The 15756-nt window shown below is 43.6% G+C and overlaps 1 protein-coding gene across 5 annotated transcripts in view; it reads right to left on the minus strand.

Moving 5' to 3' along the window:
* LOC144732147 (sorbin and SH3 domain-containing protein 1-like) overlaps window positions 1-15756 on the minus strand; it is a 94479-nt gene that overhangs the window by 30714 nt on the left and 48009 nt on the right. For 4 of the 5 annotated variants that reach the window (XM_078613467.1, XM_078613470.1, XM_078613471.1 and 1 more), the window contains 4 exons: window positions 11985-12068; window positions 8774-8839; window positions 3098-3147; window positions 290-381 (listed from right to left, as the gene is read on the minus strand). In XM_078613467.1, the coding sequence (XP_078469593.1) occupies window positions 290-381; window positions 3098-3147; window positions 8774-8839; window positions 11985-12068 (292 nt within the window). The remainder of the gene's footprint in view (window positions 1-289; window positions 382-3097; window positions 3148-8773; window positions 8840-11984; window positions 12069-15756) is intronic. The other variant, XM_078613468.1, reaches the window with a different exon arrangement.

A 15756-nucleotide genomic window follows, 5' to 3' on the forward strand; every position in this document is an offset into this window, starting at 1 on the left:
CGAAAGAAGCTCAACACGCATACATACATACAATCTCCTTCCTACAATCTAAACACCCCAGGCTTTAAATATCAGGCTAAATAGGCCCCAAAATGTTGTCACATTCGCCAGATGCCCTACGCATATTCAGTCTTACATTTTTCCCCACCCCCCCGTATTTGAGTCGTGCCATTGTTTTTCATTTCATCTCAGAAGCAACTGGTTGGTTCAAATCCCCACCCACCCCTGCCCGCCCCCCCTCAAAAAAGTGGCGTTGGCAGAACAACAAGGTTGCAGGATGACCTCTCACCTCTGGGCAACGGTGGGGAGAGCGTGGAGGAGGCACTGGAGGAAGGGCGGCCTCCTGAGCCCTCGCACGGCCACTGTCTCGAACCCAGCGAGCTGTGCGCCAAGCACCCCGCACGCGCGGACGGACAGACGGACGGGGTTAGTCGACACGCGGACGGGGTAAGGGCCGTGACCCCAATCGGCGATAATCGCAAGCACGGCAGGAGAGGTACAACGGTTTTGTTTGGTTTGTTTGTCGTTTTGCTTCCTCATTGCCGAGTATTCTTCACTTATATTCCCAATATGTAAGCTTCTGGGGTTTTAACGTTTGATAACTGGGTCGTTGTTAAATCACAGGATGGTGGCAATTTTGGTAGGCCTTCATCCAGTAGTGGATTGACCATAGCGGGTGATGATGGTGAATTTTGTCATGCAAATATATGTACACCATTAAATTATATTATGGAAACCTTTCAGGCATGTAAAGAAACACAGATTCCTCGAACAAGATCCATTCTCATGCTCATGATACAGTGCATGTAAGCCTGTATGACTTTCGATTATCAAACCTCGTATGAAATGGATTCATGTGACCCCTGCTGCCACTAAAAGCCACTGAATTCACTTAATTGATAAAGAAAAAATATCTTGAATCGAATCACGGCCCTGAATTGTTTGCGAGCAATCATTACAGCACTACAGTCCACCTACCTGCCTGCAACCAAAAGTGTGCGAAACGTCTGTAAGTATATCTGTGTGTATACATATATGTAATATTATTCTGATACATTATGTTTAAAATAGTATCCATAGTCACATTGACTCTGGAGTATATGAAGATGGGAGTGGTGGTGCAGTGCTTGTATCTATGTTGAACTTCTTTCGCACCGTACGCGCTAATCGGAGGTGCGGGGGAAGGACAAAAAAATAAACATAAAAATCAGCTTTACAGAAATGAGTTGTCAATCTAGACGATTTAAAAGTGCATAGCTCCAGTGGATTCCTAATATCGGAAGGAAGAGCGTTCCAGACGGCTGCAGAAGTGCACCTGAAAGGGCACATTGACGTTTAAACCCTGCAACTTGAGTCCGATTCCCAGCCATGGCTAACATCAGTGACAAAAGCGATAGCCCAACCGGTCCTGGATACCCCCCACTCCCCCCATCCCCGTCGGCTTTTTTTTAGCAACCAACACTGACCAAGGTGGGGAAGTATGGTCAAACAACGGCCACTATCCAACACGGCGTGCAGAAGCCTTTGTCAAGCAGTGGGCTGACAAGGTGCACTATAACCCCACTCCGCACTTACTGCGTGGTATTCACGTTGCCTAATGAACGTGCGTCAATCTTCGTCGTGCGTCTGATGAATCCTGTTACTAAGGGTTTAGCGCTACGGGGAGCCACACACTACGCGAACAGCTGAGGCTCTTAATCCCGCAAGGAACGCAAGTTGGCACTCGCACAAGCTCATGCCTCCTGCACTTACAGGGCTGTCACAAGGGTTAGGCACACAATCTATTTCTTAGAATGACTAGCTCGAGCGTATTTATTTAGCTTTTTTCAAGTTGGGTTTAGCATGTCCTCATTTGCCATCGCATTCCATGCCACTTACTTAATCTCCGTTTTCCTAATGTTCCAGCGGGAGCTGGGCGTTACATCTTGTCTCACAGTATCGTCCTTCAAGGAAAGTATCTACTCACGTAAAGTATGGCCATGTACGGTGCTAAAGAAGTGTAACATACATATGACGCTGTGGCGTATAACAGTTACATACAAGGGCTGCGCATTAAGATAAGTACAATGCATACAAATGTAACTTTCTGTGGAATATACAGAAGCACAATTGAAAATTTAAGGATGTGCAATGGCCAATGCTTTCTCTCTCTCTCTTGTTTTCTGCTCCATTAATAGAATTAAAACATCCCGTTCTTTCATGATTTTCTTTGATTATTTGTTGATGATTTTGCTTATTTTATTTAACCACTCGTTTGTGCGTGGATGTGTGTGTGTGTGATTACACGTAAAATACTTGTTTACTTATTTTATAATAATGATAAAGCAGCCCTCTGTCGCTCCACCGCTGGATTAAGGATCCTGCACGCCCCGTGTTTATCGATTTATCTATGTATCCCAAATGAACATTTTGTCTGTTCTGGCAGATTATACAATCAGCATGATTTAACTTGGGGAAATAGTTGCCAATACATTGTTTTCAATTTTAACAGTGAAATTATATCATTTATACATTTGTTAATCAATGCATCTATTCACCGTAAACTAACAACTCGCAGTTATCCACTGAAATGTGTTTATGACAAATACATAATACATTAGATTGGCTGCAATGAAATGATGACTCAGTGTATTGGGTCGATATAATCACTCGGCGCGATAACATTCCCCTCCTCTTCCAAGTAAAGACACGTGTTATATTTGTTCAATGTAAACGGAATCACTACCACATAGGTTAGTTTTTGCAGTTTTAGGGTTCTAATCACGCGATGTTCGTGGGTTCGATCCCGATGCCTGCTGTATTGCCGCTATAAATTTGCACACGACGATAATCCACTTTGTTGGGCCATCATTTGTGGCCAGGTCGCTTCTGAAAAAGAACTACATAGCCCAGTGGGCCTTAGCTGGTAAAATAAAATGTTAATGGTAAATAGGGAGTTTCACAACATGTGTGCGATCCACCAAAAACGTCGCTGCCTCCTCCACGGTGCTGGATTACAGGCCGCGTGCACAGCCCGGTCAAATGCTGCGTGAATGTTGATGCAGGTGCCGATGGCAGACAACGAATGGGCGTCGTGGCCAACTATCGCGACACTCACCTGTGAGGTCTCTCTTGAGCTTTCTCCGAGAAGGATTTGTAGATCGCATTCTGCAAGGCAAAACAAGCGCAGAACGTTTACGCCCGCCATCACCTGCGCATCTGAATCAACATTGCACGTGCTCAGGCGACCTTATGCGGCACGTGACTTCGATGCGACTCACAAAACTGCGGCGTCACAGTCACGTGCTGCGTAGATGTCTCACGTCAACACACGGCCACACTCACAGCAGGGATCCGATACACGGACGTTGCGAATGAGACGGACTGTCATCGACGCACGCTGAGAGGGGTGGTAGCTTGAGCACACGAGTGTCAATCAAGAGGTAGGTTAACTCATTCCCATCATCTCTCCGGCGGGTCAATAAAACGAGTACAACTTTGGAATTTCCACCACTGGCGGCTCAGGGTTGTAAACAGGAGATGAGCACCATCTGAACGCTCACTTTGCGCAAGACGCATCGTTTGGGTACAATGCGAACAGTGGACGTCACTTCAATTGGCTCACCCCCTGCCATAGGAATTTGGAGTTTCCACCACTTGCTGAGGGCTGTAATCGGGAGATGGGCACCTCCCATGCGCTTGCGTGAGCGGGACCACCTTCGCTGGCAAACACCCGCAGCACAGCAGCCCCGCTATGTAGGGCTACGTTGTGTGCAGCAGAGGGGGCGGTGCAGCCAAACCCATTGCTGTACGGTACTTCTATGCTCACTCGGCTATGCTCCAACTAGAAGCGGCCAGCGGCGTTAAATATGGTCAATAACCCCCATGACATGTCGGGTTGTGGCGGAGAGCCGTCACCCAGTCGTGGACTGACGAAAAGCTGTATATGTACGTATATAAGGCGCACGTGAACGTTGGCTCCCTGGTAGCCACAGGAGTTTGTGGACACGAGGGCCGGTGGAGAGATTGCTTTCCCAGCAAAAAAAAAGCGTTTTAATGAAGAATGCACGACAGGCACGCCGATATTTCAAAGCGTTCCAAGCAACCCATGCTCTCATCAACCAACTCCCGACATCGCAGTGGCTCAAGACATGCTGTGGAGGGTTACGACAAACGTGGCATTTGTTAGATGGCATGGAAATGAGGCGATGCAAACAAGGCAGACTCAGGGCCACCTGCTTTTGGAGTTTTCGCTTTTGAATTCCCACACGCTGTTGTGCTTACAAAAGGGTCGAGGTTAGTTCAAGATAAGAGTAACAATGGACCGTTCTGTGCTTTGTCGTTGAGAGGAAATGTCAAGGTTTGGTCTAATTCAGGAAAGAAGGCTCCCTCGGATCAATCATCAAGATCTTCCTTCCTCTTGGTGGCAGTAAAAAAAAGTTTTATTATTATTATTAACCTGTTATTTAATGTATAAATTCACTGTAGAAATGTTATACCACACACTATACTCTAATAATATATATATACATTCTATAGGAAGTATATTTACATTCCAAATATACAGATAGCAAATGAATGTGAGTATACAGTTTATAGTATTGAGCTTGCAGTATAGTTTACACACATAATCGGAAAGTGTAGTGCAATGTGCACTTTGTAGAAACTCATTTTTATATTAAATAGATAACAAATACAAGCAATGCTCCAAAGAACAGATATAGTTTACTTGCAAAGGCGACTCGCGCATAGTTCGTCGTTAAAAGTAAACATCGAATTAATGCAATAAATCACTGAGATTTATAAAAACCTATGCTTACGGTAAAGTACACCTCCACGACAATAACACACGTAGCTTCATAAAGTGCACACAAACATTTTTTTGACGTTCCACAAGTAGCTGAATAACTTACGCGGAACTTAAAAAACAGCTGAAAATAAAAGGAACCCACCAGCCCAATTCTTGGCCCTCCGTACACTGCGAGACTATTCAGCGTAACTGCCACGAGTTGCCTTGAGCTGTTGCTGTTACCGCCGTTGCATGCAACGTTGTGTCGTTGGGTAAGAGCTGCGAGCCCCCCGTCTCTCTCTCTTACTGCGAGGTGGAGCCAAGGAAACGCAAGCGGAATGTACCACCGAGCCAAAGGCGGGGTGTGATTTTGTTTCTCTTTCCAAATGCCGAAGAACGGCCCCCTTATCTTAGCAATGACCCTTGGAAGGGGGGGGGGTGTACCCCTGCTATTTAATACGGTGCGCCGCAGTGAAAAATCGTGGCTCAGTTTGTCTGTATTGCCAGGGGCCGGATTAAGGTTCTTGTCGGCCCAAGGCACTTCTGTTTCGTAGGTCTTCAGTTATAACTTTCTACAGGTTTGTACTGCTGATGCCCAATGTTACTACCGCCGCTGTTACTCGCTAAAACTGATTAAAAAAATGTATCCGATCAACCACAGGCCAACAACGCTTGTCTTTCCTTTGCACTACTCTCGATTGCGAATGAGATGGTGCGAAAAACACCATTTGAAGATGTTATTGCTAATTTTGCAATGAAAAAAATATCCAAAAGCTTATCTCCGGTTTTAATTTCTCTCACATGAAAAAAAAAACGATTGGCATTGACATGACTCTGCCTCTTTGTATCTAAACTGTGCCTATCCTTGCTATACAAATATATTTATTCAAGAATATATCTTGGTTACATTTTAAAATCAGTTTTCACAGGCCCTGTGTACTGCAACACGCAGTGTATGAATTGTGTCTACTGCTGCTTATCCTTGTGGCTGTGTGTGATGTCATCTCATGAAGTCAAACCCTTAACACCCGTGACCTCTGTCCCGTGAACTCCTGACACCTCACGTGGCGCTGAAGTGCACTTTGCCTGGCACAGGCGCTGTGGTGACGTCTCCGTCACTTAGTCGCGAATGATTGGCTGTCGTCGTTGTTTGCGAATGATTGGCTGTCGTTGTTTGTGCAATCGCAATAATCTACAAACTAAAAGTAGATTTATTTACAGCGCCATTCATACAAGGCCTCAACGCACTTGACATAAAATAACCCAACCCTTTACGAACCCTGAAAGAAAACAGATTAATAAAACCCTGAACAAAAGAAATGTACGCGATAATATAAAACCCTTTAAAGATAAATTCCTTAAACCAATGAAACCGAATAAAACTAAAAAGGATAAACACCAATGTTAAAGGCGCATAGCCTACACAGACAGCTAAGCGAGTGAAAATAAATGTTTTAAGACGGCTCCTAACAGACTCAAGTGTCAAGAGTCCATGATGCTTTGCGTAAAATCGCTGTTCCACAGACGAGGTGCCCGTCGATGATCGCACGTGGAACACGGACCGGTGTGGTATGTCGGCAGATATCTTCCAAGCAAGAGTTATAGAGGAGCAAGGTGGCGCAGACCTCACCGGACAGCTTGATCGTCGCTTCGCGCACAATGGCAACGGTGTGGCTATTAGCCCTGGGCTACAGAAGTTGACTCCTTCCGCATGAGACCTTAAAGCGGCATGCGCCTTCATTGCCTCTGGAAGCGTCTCTATTGTGCCGTGCTCGTGACGCCTGCCATAACCCCCCTGCGAGGTTCAAGCTCTTTATGGAAGCTGCCATCGTCGACTAAAGCTTCAGATAATTAAATTTGCTCCTTAACAGCTCCGCGAGACAGCGTGATGCATACTTTGAGAATATAATTTAAAAAACGACGACCAATATCATCCATAATTTAGTTTTTTTGGGTTAGAGCGCATAACCCAAAAAACCCCTATATTATCAAAAAAAGGTTTTCATTTTCAAACAAAAATGTGTATAATTTATGAATGTCATCTATGAATGTCTTTAAAAGTTACGCGTTATTTTAAACACGTGGGCAATTTATCCGTGGCTGAGACATTGTTAATTTAAGCAAATATTGCTCAACAGGATTTCATACGATAAAAAAAATTCAGACGGCTTACCATAATAGGTTAAAAATTAAAATAGTCACATATAGCGCTTCATTAACGTTGGTGCGATGCTTTTCTTTACGAATGCAGCAAACTCCCAAGGGAATTGGTAGGACTGATGACGAACACAAATGAACAAATTTACAATAAACACAACCACGTGGCTTCGTCATCTCTTGACCGGGTGTCCAACTCTTCATCAAGGTTGCATCACGAACGAGAACCTCTGCACTTGGTGACAAACCCCCAAGCAAAAACACCCAGCGGCGTAGCTGCCCAAGTGTGCAGGCAGTGCAACTGCAGCGGGCCTTGCGATGAGCCAGAAAGGGGGCCCATGCATCCACCAGGTTACAAAGAGGGGTGAAATTATACAAGGTGTCTTCACCCCCCCCACCACCCCCCGTGTCATTGCTTGCAGCGGGGCACATGCCAACCACGCTACGGCACTGAAATCCAAACGGCTCAGAGTCGTAACCGGCACTATCGCTGTCAATGCGACCTGACTCCGCCGCGGACTGGGAGCCCTGTTCACAGTCGACAACCGTGCCGACAGCGAAACGCCGTACTCACATTGTAAATGTTGTGGGTTTACTCTCCAACACACCGGTGTGCTGAAGTAGTAACTAATTGATACGTTTTGTTCACGTGACAAACCGTACTAATTGGCCGTGTCGGGTGGTGGTGGCTTAACGACACATTGATATTTATGTGATCTAACCCAAACACCTTTATCGCGAATACAATGCAACATCCACAAAACCGAAATATTCCTTAAAACTAAGGTAAATTCCCAAGGTGGGATTCATTGCCCATATTTTGCAGTCATGTTAAGAGCCCTATTTTCATGCACATGAAATGACGTGGCTTAATAATGAGTGTTTATGGGTTCACGCTGGTGCAGCATTAAAATGAACACTGTGCTTTCTGAACATCCACAGGCCAGAAACACATCCATACAGCTGTAGAGTAGGAGTTGGCATCACTCTCTAACCTGTTTGGGTGGGATTCGAAGAGTGCCAACTGAAAACTGAAAAGTGGCACATTCGAACAAATAAATACGACTTTGGTAGAATACACACATGAATAGTTGAATTCAAAATCCAATGACGGAATAAACGAGTCTTGTATCACGTGCACTTTCCAAACAGTTAAAATTGGTCCAAGGATAAATGATGTAAAATGGGTAAGATTATTATTGCTGTTTCACAAAAATGGGCGATGATCAATCGCAGATACCTTGTACACTCTGCTATCCTGCTCTTTGTAAAACTCCTCGGCCTGTCGCAAAACTGACTCTAGCTCAGCCTGGTTTCTCAGAAGCTTGTTGTGCAGCTCCTTCTGCGACACACGGGGAGGACAACAAAGACGAGGCACCGTCCTCACACGTCACCTTCACGGACTACGGATGAGCCCCACCAAGTCACCCTCAACGTGCCCTGGATGGGTTCACACCCGTCCCGCGATTCGCCCAGGTTTTGCCCTCATCTTCAGTTAGCCGCTGTCCTTGGGAAATCTGGAAGTCTTCCCCCAGGATATTAGTAAAGGTTATTCAAGGACATCGTGTGTTTAATGTGTGGTTCTCCCCCTCGTATGGTACTGTGAGATGTTCTCGTTCTTATCATAATGTCCCGTTATTTGCACTTCAGAAGTGGCAACTGAAGCACCGGATCTCATCAGATCTCAGAATATAAGCGGGGTGCACTTTGTAGCATTGCATTCATCAAGTAATAAACAGCAAAACAAAGAAAACACACCCACACGTAAACACGATAAAGCAGGCAGGAAAAAAAAACAGCAAATCGAGAAAAGCAGCAAACAAGGAAGGTGGACAGAAAATGTTTTACCTTTCTATCCTCCACAGAAAGGGTGACAGTGTCTCCCGATCCAAAGTCCCAAGTCTTTTTAGGAGGCTGATGGAAGATGTGCGCACACGTTTTTTTTTTACAGAGACATGACGGGAGGCAAGTGCAAGGATAAAAAGCACAGCGATGATGTGGAAGAGTGAAGCAAAGATACAGATATTTTAGCAGAAATTGAAAGCCAGCACACACGCACACACACTGCAACGGTGTTTAATTCAAACAATTGCCAATAAGCCATGAGGTATTTGATAAAGTAACTTTAAAAGGGAAAGGGAGGTCTATACCGCCCTACTCAACACACTGCCACCACGACCCTCATCAGGACAAGGGGATTGAGAAACGAACGAACGAGAAACGAACTTAAAAGAAGAATCGCTGAAGAGATTGAGCCATGAGACTTGTGGAGAAATTTGGTGAACCGAAGCCTCTTTTGCCATTGTGTTTGACCGATTCGACTCGTTGTTCAATTCAATGCAATTATCATGCTCGCCGCCCACCATATTACGTCCAGCTGATGTATAGCGAAACTTTAAATATTAATGATGGTATAAACATGAATGATTATATAACTAATATGTCTCTGTGATATCATAGGTATCACAACCCCATGACCTCAAGGCATTATCAATCCAGCAGCAGATTGACAAAGGGCTGTAAAATATAAATATTATTAACATCTACAACTATAACAATCCTTTTAATTGGGAGTATTTATTTAATTATATTAAGCTCTTAATTTATAATGAAAGGTAATTCCAATTTAGTCAAAATATTTTAATGATATGCGGTAATGAGTAGGCAAATAACAATTTATCTTGCCCAGTGATACAATAAGTCGTCATGATTACGAGTCGTGAATTATTATTTTTATCTTGTTTGCGTAGTTTAAAAAGTCACTATTTGTTCCTTATTTTTCTGCCTCGTCCAGTCTCATCGTTTCCATTATCCCAAAGGTAACATTTACACGTGATTTACATTAATACAAAATCATGAATGCTTATGTAAACATATGAATGAGTATCTTGAGAGTAGAAGAATACATTTTAATCTACGAATTACTAAATGCCTAGAAGTGCGAGCTGAGTAAAGAAGTTGCAAAAAGAATCTATTTTCTTAACAGCACCAAACAACAACAAAAATGCATTCCTAACAAACTCATAAGCTGGGCTATAATGTAAGATGTCTCTGCAATATTTTGCAAATAGACAATTTTCAGAAAATTTTCGTATCAATTTGCACCTCTTGTGAAAAATATCTTGGTGAATTGTGACACAAAAAGGGTTAACAGAAACGTATAAACAAAATCAATGCAAAGCAAACAAAAGTATAAAATAACACAAAGTGGAACCCATTAAATATCATTTCAGTTTTCACTCCAATTTGTTCAGTTGCAGTTACTCACTTTGGAAAAACATAAAGCTACGCATATGTTGACTCAAAATAATCGTGAGTGTAATTGTGGAGAATATAAATAACAATGAATAAGCAGACAATGTCTCCTACACATATCCATGTCCACATAGAAGTACTAATATTTTTTACACATCCCATCAGGCATAAGGAAAAGGTCCTTGCCTGCTCAATCAGCAGTTCATCAGCATTGATTCAAGTAAGCCTGACTGCTGATGAGAAACCGTATCTCGAAACTGGTCCAGAGTTTCCTCTTCTTGGTTCTTTCGTTAACGACGTTTCGGCCACAACACAAGCAGCCGTCCTCAGGTGAAGAAACAGAGCTGTCGGAAAGACAGCGTTCCAATGAGGACGCTGTCCCAATGAGGACGCTGTCTTTCCGACAGCTCTGTTTCTTCACCTGAGGACGGCTGCTTGTGTTGTGGCCGAAACGTCGTGAGAATTTTTATTTTATGTTAAATTTTTATTATTTTATTATTTCCCTTCTACGTGACTTTACCGAAAGAACCAAGAAGATGAATCCCTGCAGTCACGAAAGCTTTAAATCGAAATTTGGTCCAGAGTTTGCTTGTCTTGAAACAATGCCGCTGATATTACGCACTCCCAGAAGGCCGTGTGGCTGATGAGTTGAGCAATGAATGTTTTTATTTTGTATCTGGAAATAGATCTATACGAAAGATACATATTGTCTACGAATGTTTGAAATGTTAGTGGAAGACATCTCCAGCTGGCTGAGTGTGTTTATACGATCCAACGTGGCCCTGAATTTCCATAAATGAATGTGCTGTTGTTTAACTCTCAGTGGAGGTAGTTTCTAGCGACTGTGGGTTTACAGTCACTAGTACACCAGTATACCAAAATAGGACATTTTAGATATCGATTACATTACTACGACAACATATTGAAATCATTACGTGGCCAAACAAAAAAAAATCTGTTAACCATATTTTAAATACTTGTTATATAACCTTGCTAAATGTGACATGTGCATGTGAATTAAAAAAAATGAATGTAAACGGCTTATGTGCTCCATTAAAGACATATGTATGTCTGCTTTAAATGTGTAATGTCTTAGGCCACCTTCCTAATTATATGCATTGTTATTGAAAATGTATTTTATAGTTTTTTTTATAGACATGATATTTCAGGGTTCCGTATATATCAAACAAAACAAAGCACAATGGTTCTCAGTACATAACGACCCCCTTTAAAATGAACACAAGGGCTTGAAACCACTTTCCCTTTGTAATGGAGAGAGGCAGAGGTAAAAGAGCTCTCAAATGTTGCTCAAGAGCAAGCAGTTGGCACAATGAGAGGGACAGATCCGATTTGGCTCCCATTGCATCCGGAACTCAAATCTGACCAACTCACGCACACACACACACGCGTGTGTGTGTGACACACAGCTTGCATACTTGCCTTGGCATTGTCAATTCAACATTATCTTCTTGGTTCTTTCGGTAAAGTCACGTAGAATGGAAATAAAAAAAAACATAATAACAAAAAATATTATTTTATAATGTTTTATTTTTATTATTTATTATAAATATTATTTTCTTATGTTTTCTTTTTATTATTTTATTATTTCCATTCTACGTGACTTTACCGAAAGAACCAAGAAGATGAATCCCTGCAGTCACGAAAGCTTTAAATCGAAATTCAACATTAGTTCAGAATAATATTATTATATTCACAAACAGCCCGATCTCTGACTTTGTCACGAAAGCCCCAATGTACTGAGAGCCGGGGTGAGTGGACATGCGTGGCACCGTAAGCGACTTACCGGACGACCAAACTCCAGTTCGGAGAAGAACTTATACCACGGTTCATTCTCTAGGTCTATCTCTTCGGGACTAATTCGCCTTATCTGAGGTGGATAGGGAAGAGAGAGTGATTGGGAAAGGAGAAGCCAGGAAAAGAGGGGAGCCTTGCTGCTGTGGTGACGTGCATTGAACGGTTCACGTTTCTCAGTTTATCGCGTCGCGAACATTCTAACATCCGCACGTGAATTTGAAACAACGCATTATCCACCGGATTTCGGGTTTTTACGCCCCCAGGTATTGCTAACAGCGATTATGTGATGAACACGTCCTCTGAGCGAGTCAAATGTCACCGCCAAAGTTTGCCGCACCTACAGCTGGCGTCACGTTCGAACGGCCCGTCCTGACCGTGTGACCCGAGTTGACCATGTGACCATAAAACTAGGCCGAGGCACGGTCGTGGCACGGTTGGGAGTGGTGTATTGCCGTTATCACAGCAGTGAGTTGTAACAAAAAAAACCAATTGTTTACCTGCTGAACAACTACTGATTGCTGTAAAGACAAGACTACATTGATGGGTTATTAGGTCATTGTCCGAATTTAAGAGAGAACATAAAAACATAAACTTGCCAACGGCGCTGCAGCAGATCAAAGGGTAATTTGGCAGTGACGTACACGTTAACAAGACTAAGCGGCTCTGGATGCCTAGCAAATGAATTGGGCGTGAAAAAATGCGATGCTCAGTGCCACAGCAGCGCGGCGGATATAGGAATGGGAGCATTTCAAGAAGCAAAACATAAAACAACAATAGAGACACGTGTAATGGTAAGAGAAGCGGAGATGAAGAGAGTAACGTGAGCGGGAAACTAAAGGATGCGCGAATCAAATGAATATTTGTCCTTCTGTACGATAGCACGGCGAGGATCTGCGGTGTGAACGTGGTGACCTCAGTTCGATTCCCCATCGTGGCGAACATCAGTTTGGCGAGTGATCGGTGAACCAGTGCTCGACCCTTGCTTCATCGACACACACAGACCAGGCGAGGTGAAGTAGGAATCAAACAACTCTCCAGTGAGAGGCCACCATTCCAACAGAGGCTCGACAAAGGGCTGTAAGTGACTATATTGATTCAAATAGTAGTATGTTCTTCTTGGCTCTTTCGGTAAAGTCACGTAGAAGGGAAATAATAAAATAATAAAAATAAAACATAATAAAATAATTCTCACGACGTTTCGACGCTGTCTTTCCGACAGACCTGTTCTTCACCTGAGGACGGCTGCTTGCGTTGTGGCCGAAACGTCGTGAGAATTCTTTTATTATGTTTTATTTTTATTATTTTATTATTTCCCTTCTACGTGATTTTACCGAAAGAACCAAGAAGATGAATCCCTGCAGTCACGAAAGCTTTAAATCGAAATTTAGTAGTATGTTAACATGATGTGAATGTTGCGAACAGTCTTAGCTTCTTGTACAGCGTCTAAGGAGTTCACGTGCTCAAGCGTCATGATGTACACTGCCTCGAACTTGCTGTGATCAACCATCCAATGCCCGATTGCTTACATTTTACGTCACGCAGTTGTGTTTCTTGGGCTACATTTCACTGCGTCATGCTTAAGTCGCACTGACCAGTTAAAAAAGCAAAAGAGGCAAATACAACTGCAACAAGTACATCAACTAAATATACAACTGATATTAAGCGATCACTATGGAGGAATTATACAAAAATCCCAATGCACGAACCTCTCGTATTTGTCTTGGGGCTCATGGTGGTCATGAATGGCAGTATTATAATACTATTAAAAATAATCTATGCCTTGAGTATCCTAGCTGGCTGCTGGCTGAGCTCTGTGTTTCCCTCAATCTACACCCTGTACAGGTGAGAGTCTGAACAGGTGAGAGTCTGAACATGTGATAGACTGAACGGGTGACAGCATGAACAGTGAAAGTCTGAACCGGTGAGCGCATGAAACAGGTGAGCTTTGAGCTTACTGCCTTAACTAAACAGGACCCAATTTAACACACATTTCTGGGCGCGCATTCGGTAAACCTTTTATGAAGATGTTTCGCTTTAACGGCAGCTTTTCTTCAGGGCACATTGCAATTGACGTTTACAGGCAACCGCTGTCCCCGCAGTCACTATGAATAGTTCACGTGAGTGGCAGGTTCACCTGTCGGACATCGGAAGCAGTTGCTTCGTCGCAAAGTAGGAAAATTACACACACTCTAAAAACATTACACACTATATTGCTGTCATATTTGGGATACTGTAGTGGTGTGATGGTCAGCGCAATGCACTTGCAATCCAACGGAGGGTGTATCGATTAATACAGTGGTGCAAGTTTCTTAGATACTCACGGACACACCACAGTCAGCCGTGTCGCGTGTGATGGGGTAAAGTGTGGGTATTCCCACCCCAGCCAAAGTGGTCTGGTCAGCATGGCAGAGTAGCTCAAAAATACCCACTCAAGAGGGGCTCTCTAGGGCTCAGTCTAGTGGAGGCTCTTCTGTCAACAGTGGTGTGAGCAAGCAGTCGCAGGGCTGCACCTTCGCCTTTTAAAATGTTTACGTCTGTCGTGCAGCACGCATAACTCCACTGCAATCGAAGAGGATGAGTTCCAATCGAATACGATTTTAACTTTAACCAGGCTTCAACTGTCACTCGAGGCATATATGATTTGTAGATTTATGAATGAATATACATGGGACAACGCCTTTATTTTTAACAGATAATACAAATGACCTGTCCAGAGCGTTGCGTGCAGTAAAACGTGAATGTTTGACGACGTCGCTCAATCATCTCCCTGAACGGACAGTGAGATACAGCCAACGGCAACAAGGATGATGATGCATTGAACGCACCAGCAATTACTCAGGGCTTTTTTACTCGGTTCAATGGGACCACTCCAGCAGCTGTTGACCGCCAAGCTTAAGCCTTTGAGGTCTGGGTGTGGATAACATCTTACAGCGAGGGTGGGGAATAATAACAATAATAAAAAAGAATAATTTCAACAACAGGCTGCACGATATTGACTCGCTATCGGAGAGGGAGAATAACTCAGAGGCGCGGGGAGGAACGGCGCTACCAACAATTGCCCCGAGCTCTGCAGTCCTCTATATATTCGGGTGTTGTCGGAGGAAACCGGACCACCCTGAGAAAATCCAAGCACGAACCTACGGCCTGTGACTTCATTTTGCACGCTGCATAGGTTTTTACTGTTGCGATGTATAGAAACTTAACTATTTTTATTTTACCAGGTGTAAGGCTCAACTGCGCTACATAGATATTTTTTCAGAAGCGACCTGGCCACAAACAATAGTTCAACGAAGTGGCTTATCACGTGGAAATGTATCGCAGCCAAACACTCTAAATGGCATTGTATAGCTCGACAATGCTGTTTTGGTATATTCGGCTTGCGCCCGTGTTTCGTTCGGTATGATGTGCAAACACTTCGCTCCACATTCTGGGAGTCTCATCAGCAACTGAATTCCGTTTCATCAAGAAGAAGAAGAAGCTCCAAGCACATGGGAGTGAAACGGTAAAACCCGAAAACATGATTTGAGAGCTACACATCTCATGCGGCCTGCAGCCACGTGGAGACCTGCCACTTTGAAACGGCCCACAAATTATTCTTATCCATCTGTGCGAGTATCTTCGCTGCACTTATCAGAGAGAGGGAACTCTTTTGACCTGCCGTGTTTCTAATTTCCGGTGCGTTCAGTCACACCTCGTCTCACAAGCGCCGCATTCTCCAGATCATTAGACTCACTCCCTCCCCCCCTCCGTATTCTAAAGCA

Source organism: Lampetra planeri, chromosome 41 (assembly GCF_965212315.1).
Source record: "Lampetra planeri chromosome 41, kcLamPlan1.2.h2, whole genome shotgun sequence".
NCBI lineage: Eukaryota > Metazoa > Chordata > Hyperoartia > Petromyzontiformes > Petromyzontidae > Lampetra > Lampetra planeri.